General features: G+C 39.8%; 2 protein-coding genes across 5 annotated transcripts; one reads left to right on the forward strand and one right to left on the reverse strand.

Moving 5' to 3' along the window:
- The first annotated feature begins 614 nt into the window (after positions 1–614).
- Positions 615–5,063, forward strand: fam98b (family with sequence similarity 98 member B). Its single transcript, XM_008399806.2, has 8 exons — positions 615–787; positions 946–1,094; positions 2,333–2,461; positions 2,540–2,715; positions 3,007–3,087; positions 3,163–3,279; positions 3,359–3,526; positions 3,618–5,063. Exons 1-8 carry the CDS (start codon positions 750–752, stop codon positions 3,912–3,914), a joined length of 1,155 nt encoding a protein of 384 aa, XP_008398028.1. The 5' UTR covers positions 615–749; the 3' UTR covers positions 3,915–5,063.
- Positions 5,064–7,127: 2,064 nt separating this feature from the next.
- On the reverse strand, positions 7,128–25,593 carry ptpn21 (protein tyrosine phosphatase non-receptor type 21). 4 transcript variants are annotated; one of them, XM_017302584.1, is made up of 22 exons: positions 25,365–25,593; positions 24,228–24,271; positions 23,910–23,999; positions 22,922–23,220; positions 22,056–22,225; positions 21,783–21,880; positions 20,912–20,979; positions 20,756–20,826; positions 19,728–19,815; positions 19,514–19,602; positions 18,684–18,771; positions 16,296–16,375; positions 16,082–16,189; positions 15,026–15,086; positions 14,217–14,292; positions 12,510–14,014; positions 11,078–11,218; positions 9,415–9,633; positions 8,874–9,002; positions 8,018–8,252; positions 7,751–7,908; positions 7,128–7,659 (listed from the first exon to the last, which is right to left on the reverse strand). In XM_017302584.1, exons 4-22 carry the CDS (start codon positions 23,099–23,101, stop codon positions 7,531–7,533), a joined length of 3,693 nt encoding a protein of 1,230 aa, XP_017158073.1. In that variant the 5' UTR covers positions 23,102–23,220; positions 23,910–23,999; positions 24,228–24,271; positions 25,365–25,593; the 3' UTR covers positions 7,128–7,530. The 4 variants fall into 4 exon arrangements, with proteins under 4 accessions (XP_017158073.1, XP_017158072.1, XP_008398031.1 ...); XM_017302583.1 differs by lacking the exon at positions 24,228–24,271; XM_008399809.2 differs by having other exon boundaries at positions 24,228–25,593.
- Positions 25,594–25,759: the final 166 nt, after the last annotated feature.

Below are 25,759 nucleotides of genomic sequence, written 5' to 3' on the forward strand. Positions count from 1 at the left end.
GATAGATAGGAATGGCATTATTTTACGTTGCAAAAAATTTGAGAATAGGACGAGAAAACTATTTACCCCATAGAATCACACCTGTTCAGTCTAGGAGTAGTAGTCATAGTTAGAGGTGGGTGGAAACTAGTTAAATTTAGTTTTGGGATATTTTTATTTTTAGGTGTAGTTTTACTACACTGTATTCTTTTTTTTACTTCTTGTGTGACATTATGTGACAACAATGACACCAAAAAATAGTGTTGGAAGAATGCGATTTGAAAAGATGTTACTTCTACTTAAAAGTTTTATTTTGTAATAATCCTATTTGCATATATTTTTCCTAGTTATTTTCTTTGTCTAATACAGAAGTACTGAAGTATGTCTATGGCTACTTCTACCCGAGTACAATTTTTGGTTACTCAACTTCATAGACATTCATGTCTATGACTCAGTCGACCTTAGCTAATTTTTCACATATGCCTGTATCAGTTTAATATCTGATATTTAAATAAAGTATGATTATGGTCCACCTATTGTTATTATTACTACTTCTACTACTACTATTACTTTTATTGTGATTAGATGTTTTTACCGGTGGCGGAACCTTTTATCATCAGTGTTTCACTCCGGCTTATGCAGCTGGAGGAACTCCTTTTATATACGGGCATCATGGTGAAAATGAATGGGTCCAAATCATGTCTATATTCACACACATCCACCCGTAACATTACCATGTTTTAATCAATCAACGAAGCAACAGTTCGGGGATGGAGAGTGACATTTTGGACTCCTTGGAGCAGCTCGGGTAAGCTAAGTCGCTGCTAGCATGTTGACTAGCTGATGAGCTCAAGTCGGATCCTCGGTAGGACTGAAGACAACTAAAGTTGCGGTCTGAGGATACTTGATACAAATGTGACTTATGTGAATGTTTTATACCTCACGGTTGTCTGCGACGCTGCGCAGCTATGACGGGCCTCTGCTGGAAGAGAAGGTGCTGCTAAGAGCGGCAGAAGGAGGCCTTTCGTCCCCGGAGTACGTGGACCTCTGTCGGTGGTTGGCATCTAGACTGAAGCCCCTCTGTGGCTTGGAGGAGAGCATTACATCTGGACCAGGTGAGTCACGCCCATAAATAACTAAAGGTTCAAAGATAAAATATTTTAAGCAGTCAGTGCTCTGCAGAAGTCTTTATACCTCATTACAAATGGTCTATCACAATTGTGAAGTAGAAAGAAAAGGATACGTTATTTATTTAATGCACAAAATCAGAAAAAATGTGGCATTTGTTTAGACCAGTGGTTCTTAACCTGGGTTCGATCGAACCCCAGGGATTCGGTGAGTCGGTCTCAGGGGTTCGGCGGAGCCTCTGCCGCGGAGGTAAAGACACACTTGTGTAAAGTTGATGACGCCCTGCTTTGCCATCAAGTTACAGGATCACGTTACATTGCTTAGCCAATCAGAGCTGCGGAGGAGCCCGTCTAAATCTGCTCCTTAGTCGAATCTTTTCGGGGTTGCTACTGCCTCTAGTGGCGTGGGGGTGGTAACACAGCTAATATAATTACATTAAATCAGAATACCGCAAAGTATGTTGTGTGTCGGGAGGGGGGATAAGAAGGGTTCGGTGAATGCGCATATGAAACTGGGGGATTCGGTACCTCAAAAAAGGTTAAGAACCACTGGTTTAGACACTCTTAGACACCCCTTAAGAAAAAAAAAACATTCTTTTTAAAGGGTACCTTATTAATTACCGTATTTTCTGGGCTATAAGGCGCACCGGATTATAAAGCGCACTCTCAATTATGGCGTCCATTTCTGTATTTAACCCATACATAAGGCGCACCGGATTATAAGACGCATGCTAAAACATACGGTGACAACAACAAAAAAAGGTAACGGAAATAAAACAGTAAGCTTAGTTGAACTTTATTCGACTATGTAACAATACACTCACGTTACACGTTATTTTTTATTGTTCTTCCACAAATTCATCAAAGTCCTCCTCTTCTGCGTCTGAATTGAAGAGCTGGGCAATTTCGCCATCAAACATGCCTGGTTCCCTCTCATCATTTCGGAGTCAGTCTCGTTGCCAGGTGGCTGTTCAGCAATGATGCCGGCTTTCGCGAAAAATAATATTGTGTGCCTGGAAATACATAATACCCCTTTTGATAACATCAAGGATGTCATGCTGAAATTTCAGGCTTGGTTTAGTTCTACTTTTAATATTAGTCTAAACAAATTGCCCTAAATCTTTATGATTTTTTAAAAATTATTATTATTATTATTACTTATTGCAAAGTATTTTAGTAAGTTACCATCTTTTCAAACTTTCCAACTCTTGGTTTTGTCTCTTCAGACGACATGGACAGCCTACAGGTAGAGATGAGTGGTTTGCTGAAAGAGCTGCACTGTCCCTTTGAAGGAGCCGTTTCAGGGATCCTCCGGTGCAGCACACGGAGCACAAAAGACCACCTGAAGTTTGTCTGTGAGTGTTCGCCCTCTTTAATCAGCTTCTTAAGGGGATGATTGGGAGAAATTTAAAACGAGGATGGCCTTGTTTTAGTGTTTTTGAGCTCCGAGCTTCAGGCGGCTCAGATCCTGGGCGGCAGAAGAGACTCTGCGAAGCGCCAAGATGAGAGTCCGGTTCAGCGGGAGCTTTCAGCGATCTGCGAGACGCTGAAGCTGCCGGAGCCTGGAGGAAGAGAGGCAGCAGAGGTTTTTTCTCAAGTAAAAAACAAGGTGAGGCTGGTCAGGCGGCCAATTTTTAGCTGCTGGCCTGATTTGTTTCGTCTCTATTTTTATACGACTTGTTGATTTCAGTGAGATTCTACTTGGTATCGCTGCAATTAGAAGGAAAACAAATGATTTAATATGAAAAATAACTTCTAGATTTGACTAAGACCACATGTACAGGGAACTTCTTAAAAACGTAGAACAAAATAATAAAATATTGCTTGATTAAAATGTTTTTGGGTTTTTTTCAGATATCAGCAGTCATAACATACTAAATACAAAAACCTTTAATCTTAGGTGGAACATGTGCTTCAAGATCTTCCTAAAGGCTTCGTTGGTTCTCCAGTGTTCCAGAAGTCTCTGAGCAGCGAGCAGTGGGTACGTAAAACTCGTCCAAGTCGTACGCTTTACGTTCCAGCCGAGCCCAGATCTCACCAAAGCGTCTCCCCGCAGGAGAAGCTGCACGGCATCAACACAGGCCTGTCGTCAGAGTACGAGTGTCGCCGCAGGATGCTGATCAAGCGGCTGGACGTCACCGTTCAGTCGTTCGGCTGGTCGGACAGAGCCAAGGCACGTGAAACACGGTGTCGCTCACCTAATACTAGCCACAGAGCGTGACCTTGTCGCTAAGGGCGTCTTGTTTGCTCAGGTGAAGGTGGACAGCATGGCCAGAGCCTACCAGCCCAAGCGCCACTCTCTGAAGCCTCAGTCCTCGGTGGACGTGGCCGAGCTGCTGGCGGCCAGGGAGGACATCTGCAACGTGGTGAAGACCAGCAGCGGCTCCAGCCGGGCGAACACCGCCTGCGCCGTCAACAAGGTGCAACGTGGAAATTATGCTTCCACATTAAAAAAAAAAATACTTCAAGTTGACAGGCGATACTCACAGAGACGTTTGGTTCCCTTAATAGGTTTTAATGGGAAGAGTGCCGGACCGAGGAGGACGTCCCTCTGAGATAGACGCCCCGCCGCCTGAGATGCCCCCCTGGCAGAAGAGGCAAGATGGAGGTGGAGGATGGGGAGGACGCGGCGGTGGAGGAGGAGGAGGCGGAGGCGGAGGCGGCGGCTGGAATCAAGGAGGAAGAGGAGGTGGAGGAGGATGGGGAGGCGGTGGAGGATGGAAGGGAGGAGGATGGAACCAAGGAGGACACAACAGACATGGAGACTATGGAGGACATGGAGGGAAGAGAGGACGATACCAGTATTAGCATCTGCTGTGTTTTGAGTTTTCATTTGATCCAAATGTAGCTCTCTATACACATACACACACACACACCATAATCTAAACACAACACTCATCTGATGCCAACCAATGGGAAACCTTCCCCCCTTATTTTATTTTTTATCAAACGTTAATATTGTGGTTTTTTTTTAAATTTTATATGTTTTATGGACAAATCAGCTGTCGTTACTAGGGGTGCACTGATTGATCGGCTCTGATTTCCTAATTTTATGTGATCGGTCGATACTTGCATGTGAAGCCGATCCATTCCATCAGTCTCATCTACCTCCACATCTGCAGTAGGAGGCCTGATTTAAACTATTAATTTAGTTTACCTAACAGTTTAGACAGCAAAGCTCTAAACGTCTCCTTTTATTTGAGAACACTACCTCATGTGCAGTTAAAACAAGTTTGTGTTGTTCAGTGTTTTCCAATGAAATAAGGTTAAAGGTGTATTATAACCTTATAACACCTGACAGTGTCACCTATTAAGAAAATCAGCATCTGCCAGAACTGGATTCAACAAGTCTGGCTTTTTAGAGATCGATGATCGGCCAGAAAACTGCAATCAGTGCATCTCTAGTCATTACGAGATTACGTAAGGTTAAACCTTATTAGGTTAAGCCTAATAAGTATTTAACCTTATTAAGTAGTTAGGTTAAATACCTATTATTTAACCTAATAAGTAGGTTAAATTAAACTAATGTATTGTAGCTCCAGGATCTTATCTTGGGAGACAAACAAGACTTGTAGAGCAACTTTGTGTTTTACTTTGTTCTTTAGCAACACAGTCCTGGGAAACTCATTCTGGAATGCTTTTAAGATGCTAACTGTGTGTTTTACTTTTGACAAAAACACATTTTTAACTGTGAACACCTGAAGTATTAGAGCGGGTGGATCAGAGGATGACTGTGATCAAATCTGCAGCGCTGGTTATCGGTTTTGGACTTTTAAATATGATTTTTAATTGTCTTTTATTTGTATTTATACAACATCTAATAATTGGGTGCACAAGTTTGAATTTATGGTGGATGTTTTTGAATCTACATTTACATCGCAGACTCAAATGTACATGGACGCCCTGTAACATTTGGCTAAAAGTCCGTTATTAAACTCCAGTTCGGTTTTTCGACAAGCATCTGCCACAATTCTGGTTGGTTTTAGATTAAACTAGGCGACAAATTTTCAGTAGCTTTAATTTGTGTGCTCGTTTCAGTTTGATTTCATTTTGTTAGTGCTATGTAAATAATCATTTTGACCATGTGTGTATTAGTGAAAAAGAAAACTTAATTCTTATTAAAATGTTTATTCAGCCCACCTTTGTGAATAAACAAATAAAGCATCAAAAAAAAAAAAATTTACACGTGACTGTAAACTTCTGACCTGCATTGTAAACGTGGCCCCTGCATAGACGAGGTGAAGAGAACAAGTAGTAAAATTGAAACCTGTTGGAAAAGCTTGACCACGGTGAATGAGGACTTTATTACTGTAAATATCAGCAGAAAATTCTACATTTTTCCCACATGAAAAGAGGAGAGACCTCTTCTTAAATTTGTATTAGATTTAAAACTGAAAACTATCAGCAGTGCTACCTAGAGTAGATATGAGCCCTCACATCCGATTTTAATAAATAAAAGCCTCTATTGGTCGCCATAAAATGGACTGAACATCAGCAGTGATGCAAAAACGACTTATTTCAATACTTCTACCGGTAACAGCATGTTGGCTTTAATACATATAGTTTATAAACATTTTTACAATACTCATTGGAGCAGAATTTACAGTGACAAAAGTACCTGTACATGGCTGAACGTTTACACTTTTAGTTTTAATTCTTCAAAAGAACAATCTGAAGCATTTTTCTTCAGATCACATCGTTGTATCTTAGAAAAACTTGTCAGCGACAATCAGGCTACCTGAATAAATTGACTTTTAAAATTTGTTGTTGTTCCAGAGCGTGTGTAAACGTCGTTTCTGTGCAGTTTAAACTCTCGATTTCTTTAATAATCGCAGAGCAGAACACCGGAACAGGAGACACTCCGTTCAGCCGAACCAGCTCACAGCTGCATGTCGTCTGATTTATACAGGGAAAAATAATAATAAATCACGTTTCATTTGTATCTCCTTCACAAAATGCTTTATCACTTCAATAAATTACACTAAATCAGAAGCATGTCCTTCTTAGCTTTCCAAAATACAAAAAAAAGCTCTGCCTTTCCAGTTTTTAAGGCACTTTGTAACAGCTTAGACGGTGTATTGATTTGGTTTTAGTTGCAGCAAACAGTAAATCTTTAAATACAAACTAAAATTGTTTTAAACCCATAAATAAAACTTCTCCCTTCCCCTCCAAATTTTTTTTTTAAAAGTTAGCACTTTTCTCTTCGTTCCAGTTCTCGTCCGTCCAGTGTTTCACAAAGTCCAGTTCTCACTGTCCCTCTTACAGCAGATGTGTGGCTTTACAGCTCCTCAGAGGTAAAGTAGATTTTGTTAAAACACTACAGATGCATATTTTTATGCAAACAGCCTGATTATTTTTTTATCTTGACTCTAGGAGACAATCTCAGATTCAATAAGTTACTGAGTTTTCCAACAGACAGCAGAGACAAAACAAAGCAATAATACAACAAAGGTACATCTGAATAAAGTGAAATATAATCCAACATGGTTAATTCTATAAAAAAAAAAAGAAAAGCTAAACTCGTTATGTAGATTTGTTAACACTGATACACATTGTGAGATTGGGTTTGATGATTATGGCTTACAGCTAATAAAAACCCAGAGTTGTACACTGCAAAAACAAAAAATCTTACCAAGTATTTTCAGTCTAGTTTCTTAGTTTTGTCTCTTTTCAAGTGAACTAAGAAACTTTCACCATGTACAACAATGTTGTAAGTGAAATAATCTGCCAATAGAACCAGTGCTTTTTTTTTATATTAAAAAAATTATTGACTTAAATAAGCTCCTATATTTTGCTGAAAAGCTACTTGCAAGTTAGTTTTTTTATTATTTCGTGTGTACCAAGATATTTGCACTAAATGTACTTGGTAAGACTTTGTGTTTTTGCAGTGTACAACACCTTTTTATTCGTCTTCTGCAATATTCAAATTTACCTGTAAACCATATTTATCAAATATCACTGCATAATGTTTCCAAGTTTTACTTTTGGAATCAAATTATTAACATAAATTACATTTTCAAAGATTTTTTTCTTGTTTATTCAGAAGCACCTATCCGTGATTTCAAAAGTATCCTTCATTAAATGAACATAAAAGTTTTCAATAGTATTTGTTTATGCAGCTTAGCATTGCTTCATTATGTACATGTGGTACCATCAAAGTGCTGGGCTTTGTTAACCTGCGTGGGTAAAAAAATATCTTTAAGATTAATACTGTTAAGAGGCAGGTCACAGTCTGAGATTCTTCATGTGGCGTCGCTTCTCTCTCATCATTTCACTTCTTAGAATGAAAGTGATTTCATACTTGGCAAAAACGGGGTCCAAATTATGGCATCCACGCTTGGGACAGATATGAGCAGCTGCCTCAGTGCAGTTTGTTATAAACGCTTAATCCTCCCCTCTGCGGTAATCCCGGATGCGTCGCCCATCAGATGAGCCTGGAGTTGCGGAGGTACTCGATGAGAACCTTGTAGACAAACGTGTACTGAGACAACGTCTGAACCATCAGCATCCTCTGGTCACGCAGCATCCTCAGGACTTCTGGGACAGTCAGCACCTGAAACAGTGACGGTAATTACATGACGCTCATTCGCAGATGGACAAATGTTAGCTCTGGTTTTCCTCCTCTTTCACGGAGGATGGTTTACCTCGTTGTGCTCCAGACAAGCTATCATGAGCTCAGAAAGGATGACGACTCCGGAGCGACCCACTCCAGCGCTGCAGTGGACCAGCACTGGGTTGATGTTCTTTGGGTCACTGATGGCGTTCGTGTGTCTCCTCACAGACTGGACCTCCTCGAGGTACGCTGGAGACGTACGTATTCACAGAAAGAAGAGGTGATAGATTAACTTTAAAATATTTCATAACAAGTCAGCAACAGGTTGGATCATGAAGAGCAGACTGGTTCCACTCACTGAGGAAGCCTTTAAAGTCCTCTGGACAGCCATGGTCAGGCCAGTCCGTGTACTGCAGATGCCAGACGGTCCTCTCTTGGTCCTTGGGGACGTTTTTGATCTTCAGCCCCGTGGTGGCGTAGCAGCCAGATTCCGTCCTGAACCGCGTGGTGATCCTGAATCGGCCGTAAGTCACCGTGTTGTGCCGGGAGCCGAGACGAGGCCAATAGCGGCAGCTCTTCTCTCGACCGCTCTCCTGCAGGAAGGCAGGGATGTGGAAAACTGGCTCTGTAGTAGGAGGAGTTCCTCAGGGAAACATATTCGGCCTCATCCTTTACCTCTGTTTAAAAAGGACCTTCTAGATCTCTGTCCTGACACCTGATGACATCAGCGAATATCCGTAGCTAGATACGGGTCTTAAGTCAACAACCTAAAGCCCGTTTCTAAATACCAAATTAATTTTCCTAATTAAAAGCTGACTGTATTCTTTAGCGGAAGCTTTCGAGCTGTTCATCTATAATTTACTTCCAACTTCCAACCCATTCAATAGCTTTTGAATTGCCTTGTATTATTTACACTGTTAAAGTAATATGAGAGACATTTCTTTAGACATCCTTTTAAAATCCATTAGATAGATTTTATTTGAACTGTTTTTTTTTTTTTTTTAAATACATCTGATTATTTTGGCATTTGGCAAATAGAAATAATCTGGTAGATCCAAAAGAACATAAAAACGGTAAAGTTTTGCCTCATTTAATAACGTATTAGAGAATAATTTATATTTTCTGTGCAGGGTGATGTATCTGACCATTTTAGATAAACCCAAACGAATGAATAAAAGCAAATGTTTAACTTTGATTGTAAAGAATGAACGCACCTCTTCAGCAGTCACCATGGCGATGATGGAGACGTCCTCCTCCCACACCATCTGCCAAAAGTCTGCACACGTGTGAGACAGAGGACCCTGTGCAGCGATGTAGCTCCACGTCTTTCCGCCTATTGTTACCTAACGGAGACAAAAGGAGGAAGCGGGAAGTGGGAAAATGTCGGTGTGGCAGATTTGAATGTCACAAATAATCCGACACACATGACTGACGAAGCTTAAATACTCATTTTGAATAGCAGCAGTGCACTTGCTAAAATTCTGGAAAGTGAGACTAAATGTAAAACCAAAAGTGGAATAGGAAAGCATTTAGGCCTTGAGCCGATATCAAGAAATTAATCAAATCGTTTATATCATATCTGTGACAATAATGTTCCTCCTGTGGAAAAGCAGCAGCTCCAGATGTTTAAACGTAGAGGCCGTTTGATTCCTTGCTAAACTGGTTTGTTGGTTGGTTGCATCTCCTTGCCAGTGGTTTGCATTGGAAGCCAAAAGGTTTGTGAGCCACCATTAAACATCTTTGTGCGCCTCTTACCTTAACGTGCGACGCGTTGATGTAGCCCGTGTTGTTCTCTTTAGTGGGAACCAGCTCCACTCTGCTGCTGTCGTAAGGCAGGACGTCTGAAAAGCGGTTTTTGTCCCTGTTCTCTGCAAGCAGGGCCGTGTTGCAATCCTCTCCTGGGACGCGCTTTGGGACGCTCTCAAACTCCTTCAGCAGCTCCCCCATTTCCACATGCTGCTCCAGCAACTTGCACTGAAACACACACACTCACACACTTTAGACCAACTCAATTATGTTTGAGAATGTTAATGGAAAGTTGAGTTAAAGGAAAGAAAATCTTGCCTAGCACTAATAATTGCACCTTTAAGAAGACTGCACACCAACGCAAGAAACGGGGTTCAGTTTCAGGTGGGGTGCAGCTGGAGGATCTCTATCCAAAACACGAGCTAAGGTCACATTTTTTTATTTTAAGCAACAATTTAACCAGGGATGATATCAGAAATGTCTGGGTTTTTATCAAGTCTAAAACCAAACGCAGCTGTCCATCGGGAACATTCTTCATGCTTCCAGCTGCTGAGCAGCTTTATGGAGATCTCAATTTATTATTTTTCCAGGAGGACTCGGCACCTCGCCACGCTGCCAGATGCACCAGCAGCTGGTTTAATACTGTCAGAAGAAAGATGAGAGAGACCAGACCCGACAGCGCAGACGAGTTGAAGGTCGATAATAACGTAATTAGAGCTTCCTTAATGCCCCAGCAGAGCCTCAAGCTGATCGACTGCAATAGAGACGACACCCTAACACTGTCTGAGCTGTGAGAGGCATTTCACCAAGGTAACACTGTATTCAATAGTGTAAATAATCATCAAAAAACTTAAATAAATTATGATTTTGTGCAATGACTCTGTTTAGATAACTAAAATTGAATGCTATGAAAATAAAGATATTTCCAGGTTTAGGATTTATTCCAAAGCACCTGTGTGGATTACAGTGAATGTTTTCCAGGTTTAGGATCCCAGGCTGATTTCATGAAGAGAACAAATTATCCAGTGCAGTGAGCTGTGCATAATCTTCCTCATCGTTGGTCAGATCTAAAACAGCTTAGATTATTTTTTTATGGGGAAATTCTTTGAATTTTAAACAGACAAAAATCAAATATTAAAATTGGGAAAGACTTTAAAAAATACCCCTGAAAGGGTCGCAAAATACACTACACTCCATCTATGGTAATTGTTGTTGTCATAGCATGAGTTTAATGTTAGCTGTTAAAACAACCCTGATTAAATTCTTACCTCTTTTTTAAAATAAACTTTCTAAAAGTGTAAATATTGTTGCTGTGCAGAGAAAAAAAACACAGCTGTCATGTGTTCAAGTCAAATAACAATGACCTTCAAAATTGTTTGTTTTTACACTTTCAGACAGAAACACCATTATTTAGACAACTTGATCAGCTACTGAATGAGGCATAAATTCACACAATTTATTTTAAACTTAGACCTGAAAGAATCTCCATTATGTTTCCCTCTTAATAAAAATCCACTCCTGAAGTTTATGAACACCAACAAAACCTGCAACTCCTGTTGATCAGCTGTTTACCCTTCAGGAAACATTTCTCTCTTTAGTTTTAAACGTGAAAATGAAACATTAGACGTGTTAATTCTCGAGGAGCAAGGCACTGAAAACTGAAGCGTCTTACTTTCTCATTGTTAGACGGCTGCTCCGGCTCGTCTTTGACCTCGTTCTGCACCACCTTCCTGGACACCGACAGGCCGTTGTGACGGGCCACCTTCAGAGGGCCCATCTTCCTCACCTCTGACCTGGATCCTTTCTTCATCCCCTGGTGCGACCGAGCGGAGACAAAGAGATCAGGGGAAATGCGTAAAAGCTTTGGATAAAAAAAGGGACTCCAGACAGGTGAAGGGAGGGACGGCGCATGCTTGCTGATTGTTTTCTTTAGCTAAAATGTCACCTTTCCTGTTAAACAAGGAAGCAGAGCGGCATTCCTTTTGCTGACTTGTCAACCTGAAACTATCGCGGTCATCATCTGCAGGCGAAGCAAACTTCCAACCCATCTTCCTTCTCTCTCAAAGTCCGTTTGTGTGATTTTCAAAAACGTCATAAAAAAAAATCTAAAGTTAAACTAGTATTTTTAGAAGTGTTCCAAAAACACAGACAAATCGCGTCTATGGTCACTGCTGACCAGAGCAGCTGACTGCCCAGAAATACAATATTTCAAACACAATCAGGGATAACGCCCTATGTTTCATTTTTAACATTCCAGTTTTGTTACTTTATTCTACAAGTGTCTGCCAGCTGCTTCTCTACGTCCAACGCCGACTTCTGTTGGCTGTCTGGTTTCTTCTGCTCATCTTGCCAGCACCTTCACTTTCGCATTCTTACAGGGAGCAACTCCTCATTAACAAACGTTTGTATCTTGGTATGCAGGAAATGACTGATAAAACCCTGCAACAGGGTTCAGACAATCCTTCAATGTCAAAAACTCAAAACTTATCAAGAATAATTGAAAAATTAGCTTAATTATTTCCAGTCTGATATTTAATATTTTTTTAAGGGCAATTTCATTTACAAAGAGGTAATAATTCATTTCATTTAAGGTTTTGGTTTTGTGTGTTTTTCATTTCCTCCTTCTTTATTCTTATTGTTGCGATTTATTTCTGATATAAAAATATCTTGAATTAGGTTACAGTGTTGTTTACAGCATTAAAGTTTATCAGTCTTTAAGAGGGCAAGCTTGTATTATTATGCCATTATCATTATATTAGTTGAAAATAGTCAAAAAACAAAAATATTATCGTTTGTTACAAAAACTACTGAGACCATATATCAAAGCAGAATTTGCCATTGTGACAGGCCTATACAAGATTTAAATTTCCAGCATTTTGACCTTTTTTTTAAGCCAATTTTAAAATTTAAATAAAAAAAAAAGACTTTATTATGAACTTAAATCAGATATTTTTGACAGTAGTTAGGATTAAAATTAATGGTTGGTTGGATGGAGTCTTCTTATTCAGATTTCATGTCTTGAGATTTTCCCAGACTCTGTAGAAACCCTGATAACAATAAATCTGCTACAAGACAAAAAGCAGATTTTTAGAGAAGAAACTCACCGGAGGAGGTAAACCCTGTAACGTTTCCCCTCCAGCAGGAAGCGCGAACACGGGTCCCTTACTGAAGTCTCTCTTGGGCTTGTGATTGTCTTGCTCGCTCACGTCGCTCTCAGACACTGAGGGCATAATTTCAGGTTGTCTCAAATCTGACAGCATGTAAAGCGGCTCTCCTTTGTGGATCCGAGGGTGAACTTTATAGACCAGGGGGCTGGTTTTGGAGGGGTCTAGGGCAGACCCTATGGGATACGCGGGAGGCGGCTCCTTCGGGATTTGTTGCTGAGTCGTCACAGAGGACAGAGATGTCAGGCTGCGATGCTGCTGCTGCGGTGCTGGCTGCTCTGGAATAACCACCGCTTCCTGTGAAAGAGGAGTGTGACGCCCGCTATCGTCCTCCAACTCCTCATCTTCCCCGCTACTATGAACTAGCATTGTTGCGTCGGACAGAGACTTTTTGTGTCCGTACTGTGCGTCTCCCCTCTCTGCCGTCTTAGCGTGTTCTAAAAACACGTTAACCTGGGATCCCGAATGCACCACAGGAGGTGGAGTTGCTGCTTCCGCTGCTGAGGAGGACATAGTTCTCTCTTTGACCCTCACCGCCTCCAGGCTGTGAGCCAAGCCGGCGATCTCGATGGAGTTTCGCTTGTGAGCGTGGTACTGCTGTCGATGTGGCGGAGCGCTGAACAGAGGCTCCGATACTTCCTGTAGGGAGTGTGCGACAGGCAGGCTGTCCTCCTGGAAGGTCTGGACAGAGTGATGGACTCGTCTGGTGATTATCAGGTCTGGGTTGCTGCTGCTGACGTAGAGGTGACGAGACAGGTCGGGCGTGCTGTTGGCAGGACGCGGGTGAGCATACGGGCAAGGTGGTGGCGGTCGGTAGACCTGCGTTCTCATGATGTTGGGGGCCGGATAATCCTGCGCCTGCTGCAGCTGGACGTTTGTGAGCTCCGGGACGCTGACGGCTCCAACAACGGGCCTCCGCTCTGGAGGGTAGGGGTACGGAGAGGGGCTGTGGAAGCTGGAGCCCAGATGAAAGGGGTACTGGTGATGCTGGGACGTTCCGCCGTACTCTACTCTAATTTCTGGTTGGCTGCAAACCAGAGGGTCCGGTCTGCTGTAGGCGTACGAGTTCCCGATGTTCAAATTCCTCATGGAGTGGCTCTGCCGATGCTCCTGAGACAGAACCATGCCCCCTGCCATGCCTCGGTTCTTCTGCCGCATTACCGTCTCGTAATCAGGAGTGGCACGATAGGAGGGTGGGATGAGCGCGCTGTGGCGATGGGAGGGAACGAAGTCTGGCCTGGTGATGTCACTTGTAATGGAGGGGTTGGAGGACATGGGCGAGGGCTGAAGGTAGTGCTGGGGATTGTTCAGTGAGCTGGTGCTGTGGGCGCTGTAGACGCTGCCGTTACGCAGACGCCCTCCGCTGCTGTACTCCAGAGGAGAGCAGTCCAGGCTGGTCTGGGAGTGGTAGTAAAAACCATTCTGGGGGTTCATATACAGGTTATCTACGAGAGAGAGGGAACATCTGAAGTTTACTCAGCAGGGAGAGCCGGCAGTATCGTCACAAGATCATAACACAAAGGAAGGTAATTGAAAAAAAAAAAAGGAGTGAAAAAATTGGAATTGGGCACATTGGTGAGAAAAAAAGCAGATTTCAATCCCATTGCCTGGCGTGGGAATGCAACCCTATTTCTAGTTGGTGCGTACCTTGTGATGAAGTGTAGGGCTCAGTAAAATGGCCATTGTAGTGCATCTGAGGCATCAAGTAGGCCTGAGACTTTGGCTGTAAAGAAACGAAAGATTTTAATCAACTCTCATAATTACTAGAGTCAAAAGTCTTTAAATATTTATTTCTATTCAGATTCATTTACATCAAAGTGGAAACCATGCATCAAATAAATAACTGGTGTAAAGGTTTCTGCAATTCATGAAATACACACGTAAGTAAATGTAAAAACAAAAACTGCATACTCATGTCAAGCATACACATTTATTTACTAGAATTATAGTCAGGAGGTTTTTATTTTACTTAATTATTCTGCCTTTCTGTGTTGCAATTCATTTAATCTTTCTGCCATACATTAAAATCAGTGGGCAGGGCTCAAGAGCAAAAGATATTTGTCTGCAGATAAACTGCAACTTAGATTAACCAAGAGAATGTTAGGGGCTACTTTATGAGCCTGAGTGAAAGTTGAGATTATTTCATGATGAGCCCGAGGGCAGGAAATATGAAATAAGTAATGAAATTAATATGATTTTCACAGACAGTGCATTTATTGAGTTACCACATTAAACCACTGGTACTATTTTTTTATTTTTTTGCGATGTATTGAAATGATCACATCTGTAAATATTAAGGCAACACAGAAGAAAGACCTTATGTAAAAAAAAAAAGGAAAGTTTTGCTTTTGTCAAATGTAACAAATTTTGCAGGGAAAATTTCAGAGTGTTTAACATTGCATAAAATTAAACTGATTCCACTGTACAGGTGTGTAGTAGGACAACGTAGACATTACCAGAGAAATTCTCGTTGAAGATCTCCGTCTGACTAAATTGACTGCCGTAGGTGGAGTTTGGCTGAAGAAACAAAAAAAAGAACAAAAAACTGAAAGCTTATTGAAATGAAATGGCACTAGTTTAAATATTTCTGTTGTATAAATATGTTAAATTACCCAGAAAATCAATTTCAGGAAGCTTCCTGGTCTCTAGTCTCTAATTATCATTGGTGTTGGGTCAGAACTCATTTGTGGTGTCTTGACTAAGTTTAAAACTGTGGTATGTTTGATACAAGAAAAAAAATCTATATAGATGCTATAATATCTGCAGTATTGAGACGCTTCAGACACATACATGTTAACAAATAGGCTTTAATATTGATTTATGGACCTTGCTTTATGCACTTATGACTCATAGAAAGCATGTGAAAACAAAAAATGCTTTACTGCAGAAAAGTCAAATTTCTGGCTTCATGAAGCTCTGTGCACTGTTCTTGATCTATAAACGCTTTTATGTGGCCAGGCACTCTCTTCTTAATTGCCTTCATTTGGTTATAAACCTCTACTAGCTATTTCAAAGCGAGGAGATTTCAAAGATGGACTTTGTGCTTAGGAGTCATCTTATCAGGGAATTAAAATTTTATGATCCCCAAGAGTGACTGATTTTTGCCCAAATGCTTGTAGAATCTGAATAAAATAGAAAAATAGAACATGTGTGTCAGGTTAATTGGCCTTTCCAAATTGCCCCTAGGTGTGAGTGTGTGTGTGCATGGTTGTGTGTCCTGTGTGTCTCTGTGTTGCCCTGCGACAGACTGGCGACCTGTCCAGGGTGCATCCCGCCCCTCGCCCGGAACGTTAGCTGGAGATGGGCACCAGCAACCCTCCCGACCCCACTGAGGGACAAGGGTGAAAGAAAATGGATGGATGGATAGAACATGTGGTCGCAATTACTGGCTCGCCTACATTCTTATTCACAGACAAGCATCAATACTTTAGGCAATATAGAGAGCTTTCATTTTTGTCCTCCGGTGGCGAACTTGTGGGAACACACAGACACAGGGTGGCAGTGTTGCTCACCCCTTTACTGAAGGCAGAGATGTGCGAGAGAGTATTGGAAAACGAGGAAAGGATAGAGTGAGAAGGGACTTCTGGGAGCTCTCAGAGGGCAGAGCGGGACTCTCCTCTCTGAAGAGAGATAGAGGAGAATTGGAAAGACATGAGGTAAGACTGAAGAGGAGAAGGAGACGGTAAGGAGACAGGAACTAGGCTAGACATGCTGCAAAATGCTTACAAGTTGCTCTTGTTTATCTTATAAAACTTGAGTCTGGCCAGACACATGCGGCAGACGTATTTAGAAGTTTCCATGTCGTCCTACAAATAAAGAAAGAAAACGCATATTTGAAACTGCAAGACAAAAAAGGTACAGAGGTGTACTTAACTCAGTTTGATTACAACAGTGCAATGGAAAAACACATACACTCTCTAGCTTTTACTTATTTTTCACCCTCTCTGCAAAATCCCCAACTTGTCTTATGCGTTTCTTGATCTTCATCTTTACTGATGTTCTCTAACAAACTTCTAAAGTTTTCACAGAAAAGCTGATATAAAATAAAATAATAATAATAAAAAAACTGACTATTAACTCATTAGGTGACTTCTGGCAGCAGAATGGATTTTATTTTGGTGAGGTTGGTGTCAAGAGTTTCACACTTTTTGAAATGTATATTTTTCTTCCACATCACAGTCATGCATGATTCTGTGTTGTTCTTTGGCACAAAGTTCAAATAAAAAAACACGAACAAGTTTTTGTGAATACTTTCGAAAGACTATTTCTGTCTTTCCACATTGGTAAACCAAAAACACAACCTCAATACAGTCAAATGAAAAAGTTTGGGCACCACTATTAATCTTATTTATTTTTATCTCTAAATATTTGGATGTTTGTAACAAATATTTCAGTTTGATACAACTTATGGACACAGTAATATTTCAGTATTGAAACTAAGTTTATTGGACTAAAAAAAATGTGCAGTACGGATTAACACAAAATTTGACAGGTGCAAAAGTATGGGCACCTCAACAGAAAAGTGATTAATATTTAGTAGATCCTCCTTTTGCAAAAATAACAGCCTCTAGTCGCTTCCTGTAGCTTTTAATGAGTTCCTAGATCCTGGATGAAGGTATTTTTGACCATTCCTCTTTGCAAAACAATTCCAGTTCAGTTAAGTTTGATGGTCACCGAGCATGGACAGCCCGCTTCAAATCACCCCATAGATGTTCAATGATATTCAGGTCTGGGGACTGGATGGCCATTCCAGAACATTGTAACTGTTCCTCTGCATGAATGCCTGAGTAGATTTGGAGCGGTGTTTTGGATCATTGTCTTGCTGAAATATCCATCCCCGGCGTAACTTCAACTTTGTAACTGATTCTTAAATATTATTCTCAAGAATCTGTTGATATTGAGTGGAATCCATGCGACCTTCAACTTTAACAAGATTCCCAGTGCCGGCATTGGCCACACAGCCCCAAAGCGTGATGGAACCTCCACCAAATTTTACAGTGGGTAGCAAGTGTTTTTCTTGGCAAGCTGTGTTTTTTTGCCGCCATGCATAACGGCTTTTTTTTATGACCAAACAACTAAATCTTTGTTTCATCAGTCCACAGGACCTTATTCCAAAATTAAGCTGGCTTGTTCAAATGTGCTTTTGCATATCTCAAAACGGCTCTGTTTGTGGCGTGCTTGCAGAAACTGCTTCTTTCGCATCACTCTCCCATACAGTTTCTGTATGGGAGAGTGCACCTTGTGCAAAGTGCGCTCAATTGTTGAACGATGCACAGAGACACCATCTGCAGCAAGATGATGCTGCAGGTCTTTTTAGGTGATCTGTGGGTTGTCCTTGACTTTTTTCACCATTCTTCTTCTCTGCCTCTCTGATATTTTTCTTGMCCTGCCACTTCTGAGCTTAACAAGAACTGTCACAGTGGTTGTCCATTTCCTTACTATGTTCCTCACAGTGGAAACTGACAGGTTAAATCTCTGAGACAAATATTTGTATCCTTCCCCTAAACAACTATGTTGAACAATCTTTGTTTTCAGATCATTTGAGAGCTGTTTTGAGGTGCCCATGATGCCGCTCTTCAGAGGAGATTCAAATAGGAGAACAACTTGCATTTGGCCACCTTAAATACCTTTTCTCATGATTGGATACACCTGGCTATGAAGTTCAAAGCTTAATGAGGTTACCAAACCAATTGTGTGCTTCAGTAAGTCAGTGAAAAGTAGTTAGGAGTATTCAAATCAATAAAATGATGAGGGGACCCACATTTTTGCACCTGTCAAATTTTGTTTTAATGTATATTGCATATTTTCTGTTAGTACAATAAACCTCATTTCAATACTGAAATATTACTGTGTCCAATACTGAAATATTACTGTTTCCATCAGTTATTAGATATATCAAACTGAAATAGCTGTTGCAAACACCCAAATATTTAGAGAAATAAAATGATTAAGATTAATAGGGGTGCCCAAACTTTTTTATATGACTGTATACGTTGCACTCACAAAGAGGCATTCAGATAAGCCAGTGGTGAAATCCATGACAAATGAAAAATTCCTGTTTAGCCAAATAAAGTTAAACAGAACAATGTTTTGGTTGAGAAGGGACAGACTTACGGTCTGGAACTGAACACTCTCCTCTCTGTTGCTGAGCTCCAGGCCAAAGAAGGACCTATTGTGATTCATGTTGGTAATTTCATGCCACCTGAACAGGCCGTAAAAACAACAAAGAATGTTACTGCTGTAAGGCATACACAATGTTCGACTATTTTCTAAATTGTGGGAGCACTAAATACCTAAAAATAATTCTGTCCTGCAGATACATATTCTTAGAATACTTGTCATTTACTATGTAGGCTGTGAGACAGTGTATTTCAGTATCCTAGAGGAATGATTTCACTATCAGCTCCCTCTATACCAGCAGGATTAATTAATCACTGCTTGCATGATAATTGTAATTAGGCATGGGCCAGTGTTTGCACACAAACATGGTTTTAGTGCTTTAGATCCAAAAAAAGTGTAACAACATTCCTACTACTGAGAAAATACCATAACATTGGTTATTGCAGTCTTAATGAGATCCATTACATTTATTTATAGACATTTTAACTTTGAAACATATAGCAGTCAACTTGCACCTTTTCACCTTTCAGCAATTTAGAGTACTAATAGGACATAATCAGGCTATTAGCTCAAGTAACAAGTTGGCATTCAGTTGCTTTACAGACTTGTAAATCGTTGTTTGCCAAATCTGGTTTTAAAACATTTTCTCTTTAATAACAACGGTAGGTGGCGTTCCTCTAGTCTTTGTGCCACAGCTCAGCTATCCGTGCTTTTCACAAAAGTAACCATTTCCAAATGGTTGAATTTGTAGCAAGCAAGGAGAAAGTGCATCAACCTTTGTTCAATCAACTGACAGGAATGCCATGAATTTTTTTCAAACTTACCGATATAATAAAGGTGAACGTCCATTCTTATATTTTACAAAGATACCATCAAGACAGGAACCCAGAGTGACGTCTACGCCTGTGTTGTCCTGATCAAAAACAAACAAAATAAACTGATAAAGGCTTGTTTTATTCCACATTGCACCAATCAAATAGCTTTGTTCTGAATGGTTTTGGAGAGCCCAGAGCTGTAGGTTGAATGTTGCAGACCCACCTTGGCTTGATAGCTCTCCTGCCCATAACCTTCCAATTTTTCAACCTCCTGCATGTACAGCATTTCTGCCTCAGGAGCTGAAAAACCTCTGCACAGAAGAAAAATGGATGATGATAAAATGAAAATGCCCTTAAAGCACAAAGCAAACAAGAATACGACTGTTGAAGTAAGTCACAGCACAGTGACTGGAGTCAACTTTTTTGTTTTAGATGTACACATTGATGGCTACAGTCATGAGGTGGGTAGAAAGAAAGCTAATCTCTGGAAACTGGAGTGAATAAACAAAAAATAAAAACATTGATAAAATGCTGGCTTTGTCTCCTCTTTCCACTTCTTTAATAAGTTTGTTTTGTACTGTATTTGAACCTTACTCCTCATGGCATTCAGCCCATGCTTTGATGACATTAGTTAAGGCTCAAGTCTGAAAAAGAACAACCACCATCTAGAGCAGACCTGGGCATTTTACGGACTGCGGTCCAAATCCAGCCTGTTGACAACCTTTGACCGGAGTGAAAATGTAAATACCAAGAGTGCGCCAAATACAATGATACTGCTTTTATTTTGAAGGCTACTATAGTTTTCTTAACATCATCGGAGAGCTTATGTGCTTCAGAAAATGTGTGAAACACATAGGTCAGTCAGAAACATTCAGAGGCAGGAGGAGGGTCTTAGCGCTGCATGGAAAAATAATTCAGTAAATTATTGCACTCCTAGACAGTGCAATAACTTAGCGATCCACACTAACGTTTTATATCTGTAGTTTGATGAGAGAACATTAATCATATGAAGGATCAGAGTATTTGTATGATTATATATCCCTAATTATCAAAGCACTTCACCAGAAAACATTTTTTGCAATTTTTTTAAGCATGTTTATAAACTAGTATGTTAATAGTTAAGAAATTTGAAAAGGAAAGAACAAACTGGAAAGGAGTAGGTAGAAAATAGGAGAGCAAAGTGGACCCTAAGGTCTATTAATTTCTTGATCCAAGCACAGAGAAGAATCGATGGATGGAAAACATGCTCACCTGAATGACTGATAGAGAATTGCCACTTTCTGAGTGGCCTCCTCCAGCACGCGTTCATCCTGAATCCAGTCCTGCAAACACAGTTAGGTTTCATGAAAAACAAAAGAGCAAAAGTAACTTTCGCTACTGGAGAAAATAAAGAAACTAAATGCTTACAATAGGAAATAGTGCAAACTTCTGAAGAAATTCCTGGGAGTCATATCGATTGAAGTCTCCAAAGTCAGCTGTTGGCATAAAAAAAAAAATAGTGAGTGCAGCTCAACACATAAACTCCATAACAAAACTCTCAGGACTCATTTCCTCACAGCACTTTGCATTTTAGCAGGAATACCCATGGGGAACTTCAGTAGAGTATAATACAGCAGTGCATGACAGTCTAATTTTAGAATTGGAGCGATCCATTTTGTTTTGCACCACTGTCTGAAAAACATATTAGCAGCTCCAGGTTGTTTTCTAAAAACAATCACAGATGTGTTCAGTTTTTCAGATACGAGTACTGATCAAAAGCTACAACTGACAGAAGGAAAATAACAGTTTCCGAGTTAACATATCAAATTACACAGTGAAGAAATCTAAAATCAAGTGGAAGAACTTGACAAACCAGGTGTCGACATTCAGAGGCAGCATATCGCAAGAATCAAAAAAGGACTTTGCTCTACGTAAAAGGTACTTTTACCAGCTGCATATAAAGCCAACTGCTAAATAGGAGCTCTGGGTGCAAAAAATGCTGCACTTATCTATTTAGCTCCATTGCTGGAAAACATGCACCATTTTTATTAAATCAAAACCAGTCGGCCGGCCAAAACTGGCTGTAAAAATATCTGAGCAGCAACTTCAGATGTGAGTAATTTAATGTAATTTATGACTCATTTGGTGTTTTGTTTAATATGAATGAAGAAATACACCAAGAGGCTCAAAATTATATTTTAGTGTGTTAAGTGTAAACAGAGTCAGGGCCAAAAACACACACAGGAACAGAAAATCTTACATTTCTGGCAAAAGCCTAAAGCTGCCCAGAGATTTTTACCTTGTACTGCTAAACTGGCTAAACGAATAGCCTGGTCCAGTGAGCATGTGATCCTGCCCTCAAGAACATCCTTCTTCAACTGTAGGTAATACTGGTATCTGTGGGACAGTGACATGGAAGTAAGAGCAGAGCAAACACTGTAGGTTTTAGTGCAATCAAAGTGCGACATTAATCTCTCCTGACAGACTTTCAAGAACTCAAACCAGAGCTCTTGAATCGTTGTTTCTGAAATGTTTACAGCATGGGAGTTGTGGTGGTTTTTCTGAACTTCACCTTGTGATCTCCTGTTGCAGTTGGGTAACACTGGGTATGTAAAACAAAACTCCAAAGTAAACTGTGGGCTCCTGCCCATATTTGTCCAACTGTTTCTTTAAGGCTTTTTCCAAGTCGATCCATCTCTGCTGGTTCTGCTTATTGAAGTACCACAGACTGAAATATGTGATCTACAACACAAACAGGAACAAATACACATTAGCCACAGAGTGGTGGAGGATGGCAGCATCAAGCAATCTGGAAGTTACTGGCAAAATGTTAATGACAGCCTCTAAATAAATTTAGTGCTGGATGTTGGAGGATATCACAGCTTTTAACAGATAACTTCAGCCCAATTATAACATCCCTGAGACTTTTTTTTTTTAAATTATATTTAGGGAACATATAAATATTGTCCTCCTGCAACTATTTGTTGTTTTTTATTACTCACTAAATAACATTAAAGCATTTGCTTTCAATTTGGCTTGCAGTGCAACATTAAGATATCAGGTCTCTTGCAACAGAAACAACTTTACTTTAGGTTTCTACTGGAAATTTGAAATCTTTAAAATTCTGACTCAGTGCTGCTTTTATGACCACTGTTAGATGTTTGGAATGGTTTCATTTTCTTTTATGAAGTAATTTTAAAAATGCGATTCATACCCATTAAAGTAGCGCTCTATGATTGTGTGTACACTACTTAAATAATGTATTCCAATGTTACACTGATTTGGAAAGAAATTGCTTGTCTGTCTCTTCTGTTCGATTCAAGAGTTTCAAGAAGGAATCTGACTGGAGGACAGCCTAACTAAAATAATTTACTGCTGAGATAGCAAGTCCTAAAAAGGAACAATCAGTATTTGTATTGAATGAAAACCCATACATACCTCTCTTAACTCAAGTCTCTGGGCTACTGCCTCCAAACATTCCTGCCCAGTGCTCTCCACAGACAGCGTAAACTCAACAAACTCTCCATTCAGGAGCTGAATCCGAGTGACAAGACAGCTCTTGCTTGAAACAGTATACCTTCGAGTCCTTTTGAGCTTAAAGCCAAATGGCAAGGGCATGATTTACTCGTTTCACAGGTGGCGATGTCTTGTCGTCCAGAGGAAGTACTCCCTTCTGGTGTTCGCTCCAAAACAGCGAGAAAGTCTCAAGTCATGGGAATCATCGTTTAATGTCAGCTCTGATATGCGAGAGGAGAAAGACAAAACATGCGCTGAGTACAAGAGTGTAGAGGGACAACAAAACACTGCATAACAAAAAATACTTCCTGTGGCTTGTCACAAAGCAACTCTAATACCACCCTTAAGGAGCCCCAACTCTCGCTATCCCTGGGCACTTATTTCAGGAAGTGGTTAAAATACTAAAAACTGATGCACTCCTTAGAGAAGCTAACATAGCATCAGTTCTCTAGTTAAACTATGTGACTAAATAGATCAGTTTGTATCATGTCTAGAGCAATAAATCCTGCAGCAAATGTCAGCATACTATTTTTTTTGCATGTTGGGAAAAACAAAAAAAAATGTAATGTCAAATGTACTTTAATGACAAAAAAAGGTTTATTGCACTTAATTGTTTGGAAATGTATTCCCAGTACACAAAAAATATGAGAGATAGAAACATAATGGATGAGAGTAAGGAAGAAAATGAGACTTATTTTCAATCACTGTCATAGCAGTAGCATGTTTTTCTAACTCTAAAATGGTCAGAAATTTTGTATACCTGCTAAATTATTATTATTATTTTATGTATTGGAACAAATTAAAGTAGATATTTGAGAGTTTTTCTTGTTTTTGTGAAAATATATTTTAATTAAAAAAAATCTTACTAGTATTCATTTATTTTTGTTTGAGCAAAATAGAAATAACAAACCTGCGACAGACTGGCGACCTGTCCAGGGTGACCCCGCCCTTTCGCCAGGAAGTTAGCTGAAGATAGGCACCAGCAACCCTCCTGACCCCACTGAGGGACAAGAGTGTAAAGAAAATGGATGGATGGATGGATGGAAATAACAAACAAAAATATTGGTATGCATTAAACTATATGTGCTAGTGAAATTGAGAAATCTTTTATTTTTGCTACATTTTCATTTCCAAAAATTAACAGTGCTATAAAACATATCAGAACACTTTAAAATAGAAATGGCAGTCATCATTGGTCAAGAAAAAATAAAGTAAAATAAAATGTTACCTGAAAATATTTACATCTGTGTTTTCCCAGTGTCCCTAAAATATCTAGGTAACAACAATCCACAGAAAAAATGGTGATAACTTCTTCCTTTGCTTCTAATAAATTAGTATAAAGCTATAAAACATACATGACCCTTCATAAAAAAAATACGTTTTGTGTAAATATAAATGTTTCACCGTTAAAGAAATATACACACAGCCAATGTTTAAGATTGAGAATAAATATTTTTTTCTTAAACTGAACATCTCATATTTGTAGAAACTGAAGGGAGGGAAAGTACAGTTTGCTTTTTAAATATGGAAAAAAATTAAAATATTTTAATACTAATGTCATTCTGAAGTACAAAATTATGTAGATCTTTCATTAAAAACAGAGAAAACTGCTAAACGAACTTTGTCTTTACGTTTATATAGTTTTGAAATTGCTCAGTTGTAAATAGTTTTTTCCAAAGTTATTACGAACCATTTCGGAAGGCCTAACAAGTCAGATGCGGTCCCGGAGCTGCAGCTGCAGACTCCAAAAAACCAAGGGTAAGAAGTGAGGAAGAGTGATTCATCTTAAAATGTATGATACTTGTGGGAGAAGTCATTTCTTCTAGTGTCATAATCCAGACAAACAGTTTTACGTAATCTTCAGAGCTGCATTTTCTACTTTACAAACCTTGTTGACATGATTTTTTTATCCCTCATTCATTCCGTTTTTAGCTGTTTTAATGCTCATTTGGAAGAAAACAAATATGTAGTGGCACAAATATTTTAATTCCACCGCCTGACCTACATTCATCATTTTTCAGACTTGTGCTTGGATAATCCCCTCCCGGGAAATAGCCTTGACCTACAACTAGAACCAGTGATTCAAGAAACAAACTAAAACAAAAACAGTGCCTTTTCGTTAACTCCACGCAGTTTCAATCTCACATTGTATTAAATAATTCTAACAACTATATTCAAATTACCTGGATAAATAATGTGGCGTCTTCTATAACTACCATTTTATATTGCTATATTTAAAAGTCATTCAATTTACCAGCTAACTCCAACTAGCTAGCTAACTTCTGCTCCAGCAAATAGACTACACCCTCGGGAGGTTGACGTCGCCGGTAAATATTTTGGGAAGAAAAAAAGGTGTTAACGTTACCGTTAGCCAAGAGATGCAATTTAAAAGTCCAAATTATATCAGCTCCTTAAAGATTTCGTCATCGAAGCCTGTCGAGAACAACTCTTCGGATACTTTTTTGATTTTGAGTGAGACTTTTACTAGACTGTAGTTAGTCCGTAGACCTGAACTAACGCAGCAACTCCATGCCTCTCTTGGCCCAACAGTTCGCTGAAGTTCCAAGCGTGTTTCGCTTCCTGGGATTGGAAGAGCAACAAGTGGGCTCTGTCTTCCTCCGCGAGGCTGTATATTTAGTACTTACGTTTTAGTGCCCACCTACATTCCGAACTAAAGTGAAAAATACGAGAAGTCTACTCTGAATACATACCGGCTATGTGGGTGTTCGTATTTTATTTGAAAACGTATTCAAATTCGTT

This window comes from Poecilia reticulata, linkage group LG22, assembly GCF_000633615.1.
Source record: "Poecilia reticulata strain Guanapo linkage group LG22, Guppy_female_1.0+MT, whole genome shotgun sequence".
Lineage (NCBI taxonomy): Eukaryota > Metazoa > Chordata > Actinopteri > Cyprinodontiformes > Poeciliidae > Poecilia > Poecilia reticulata.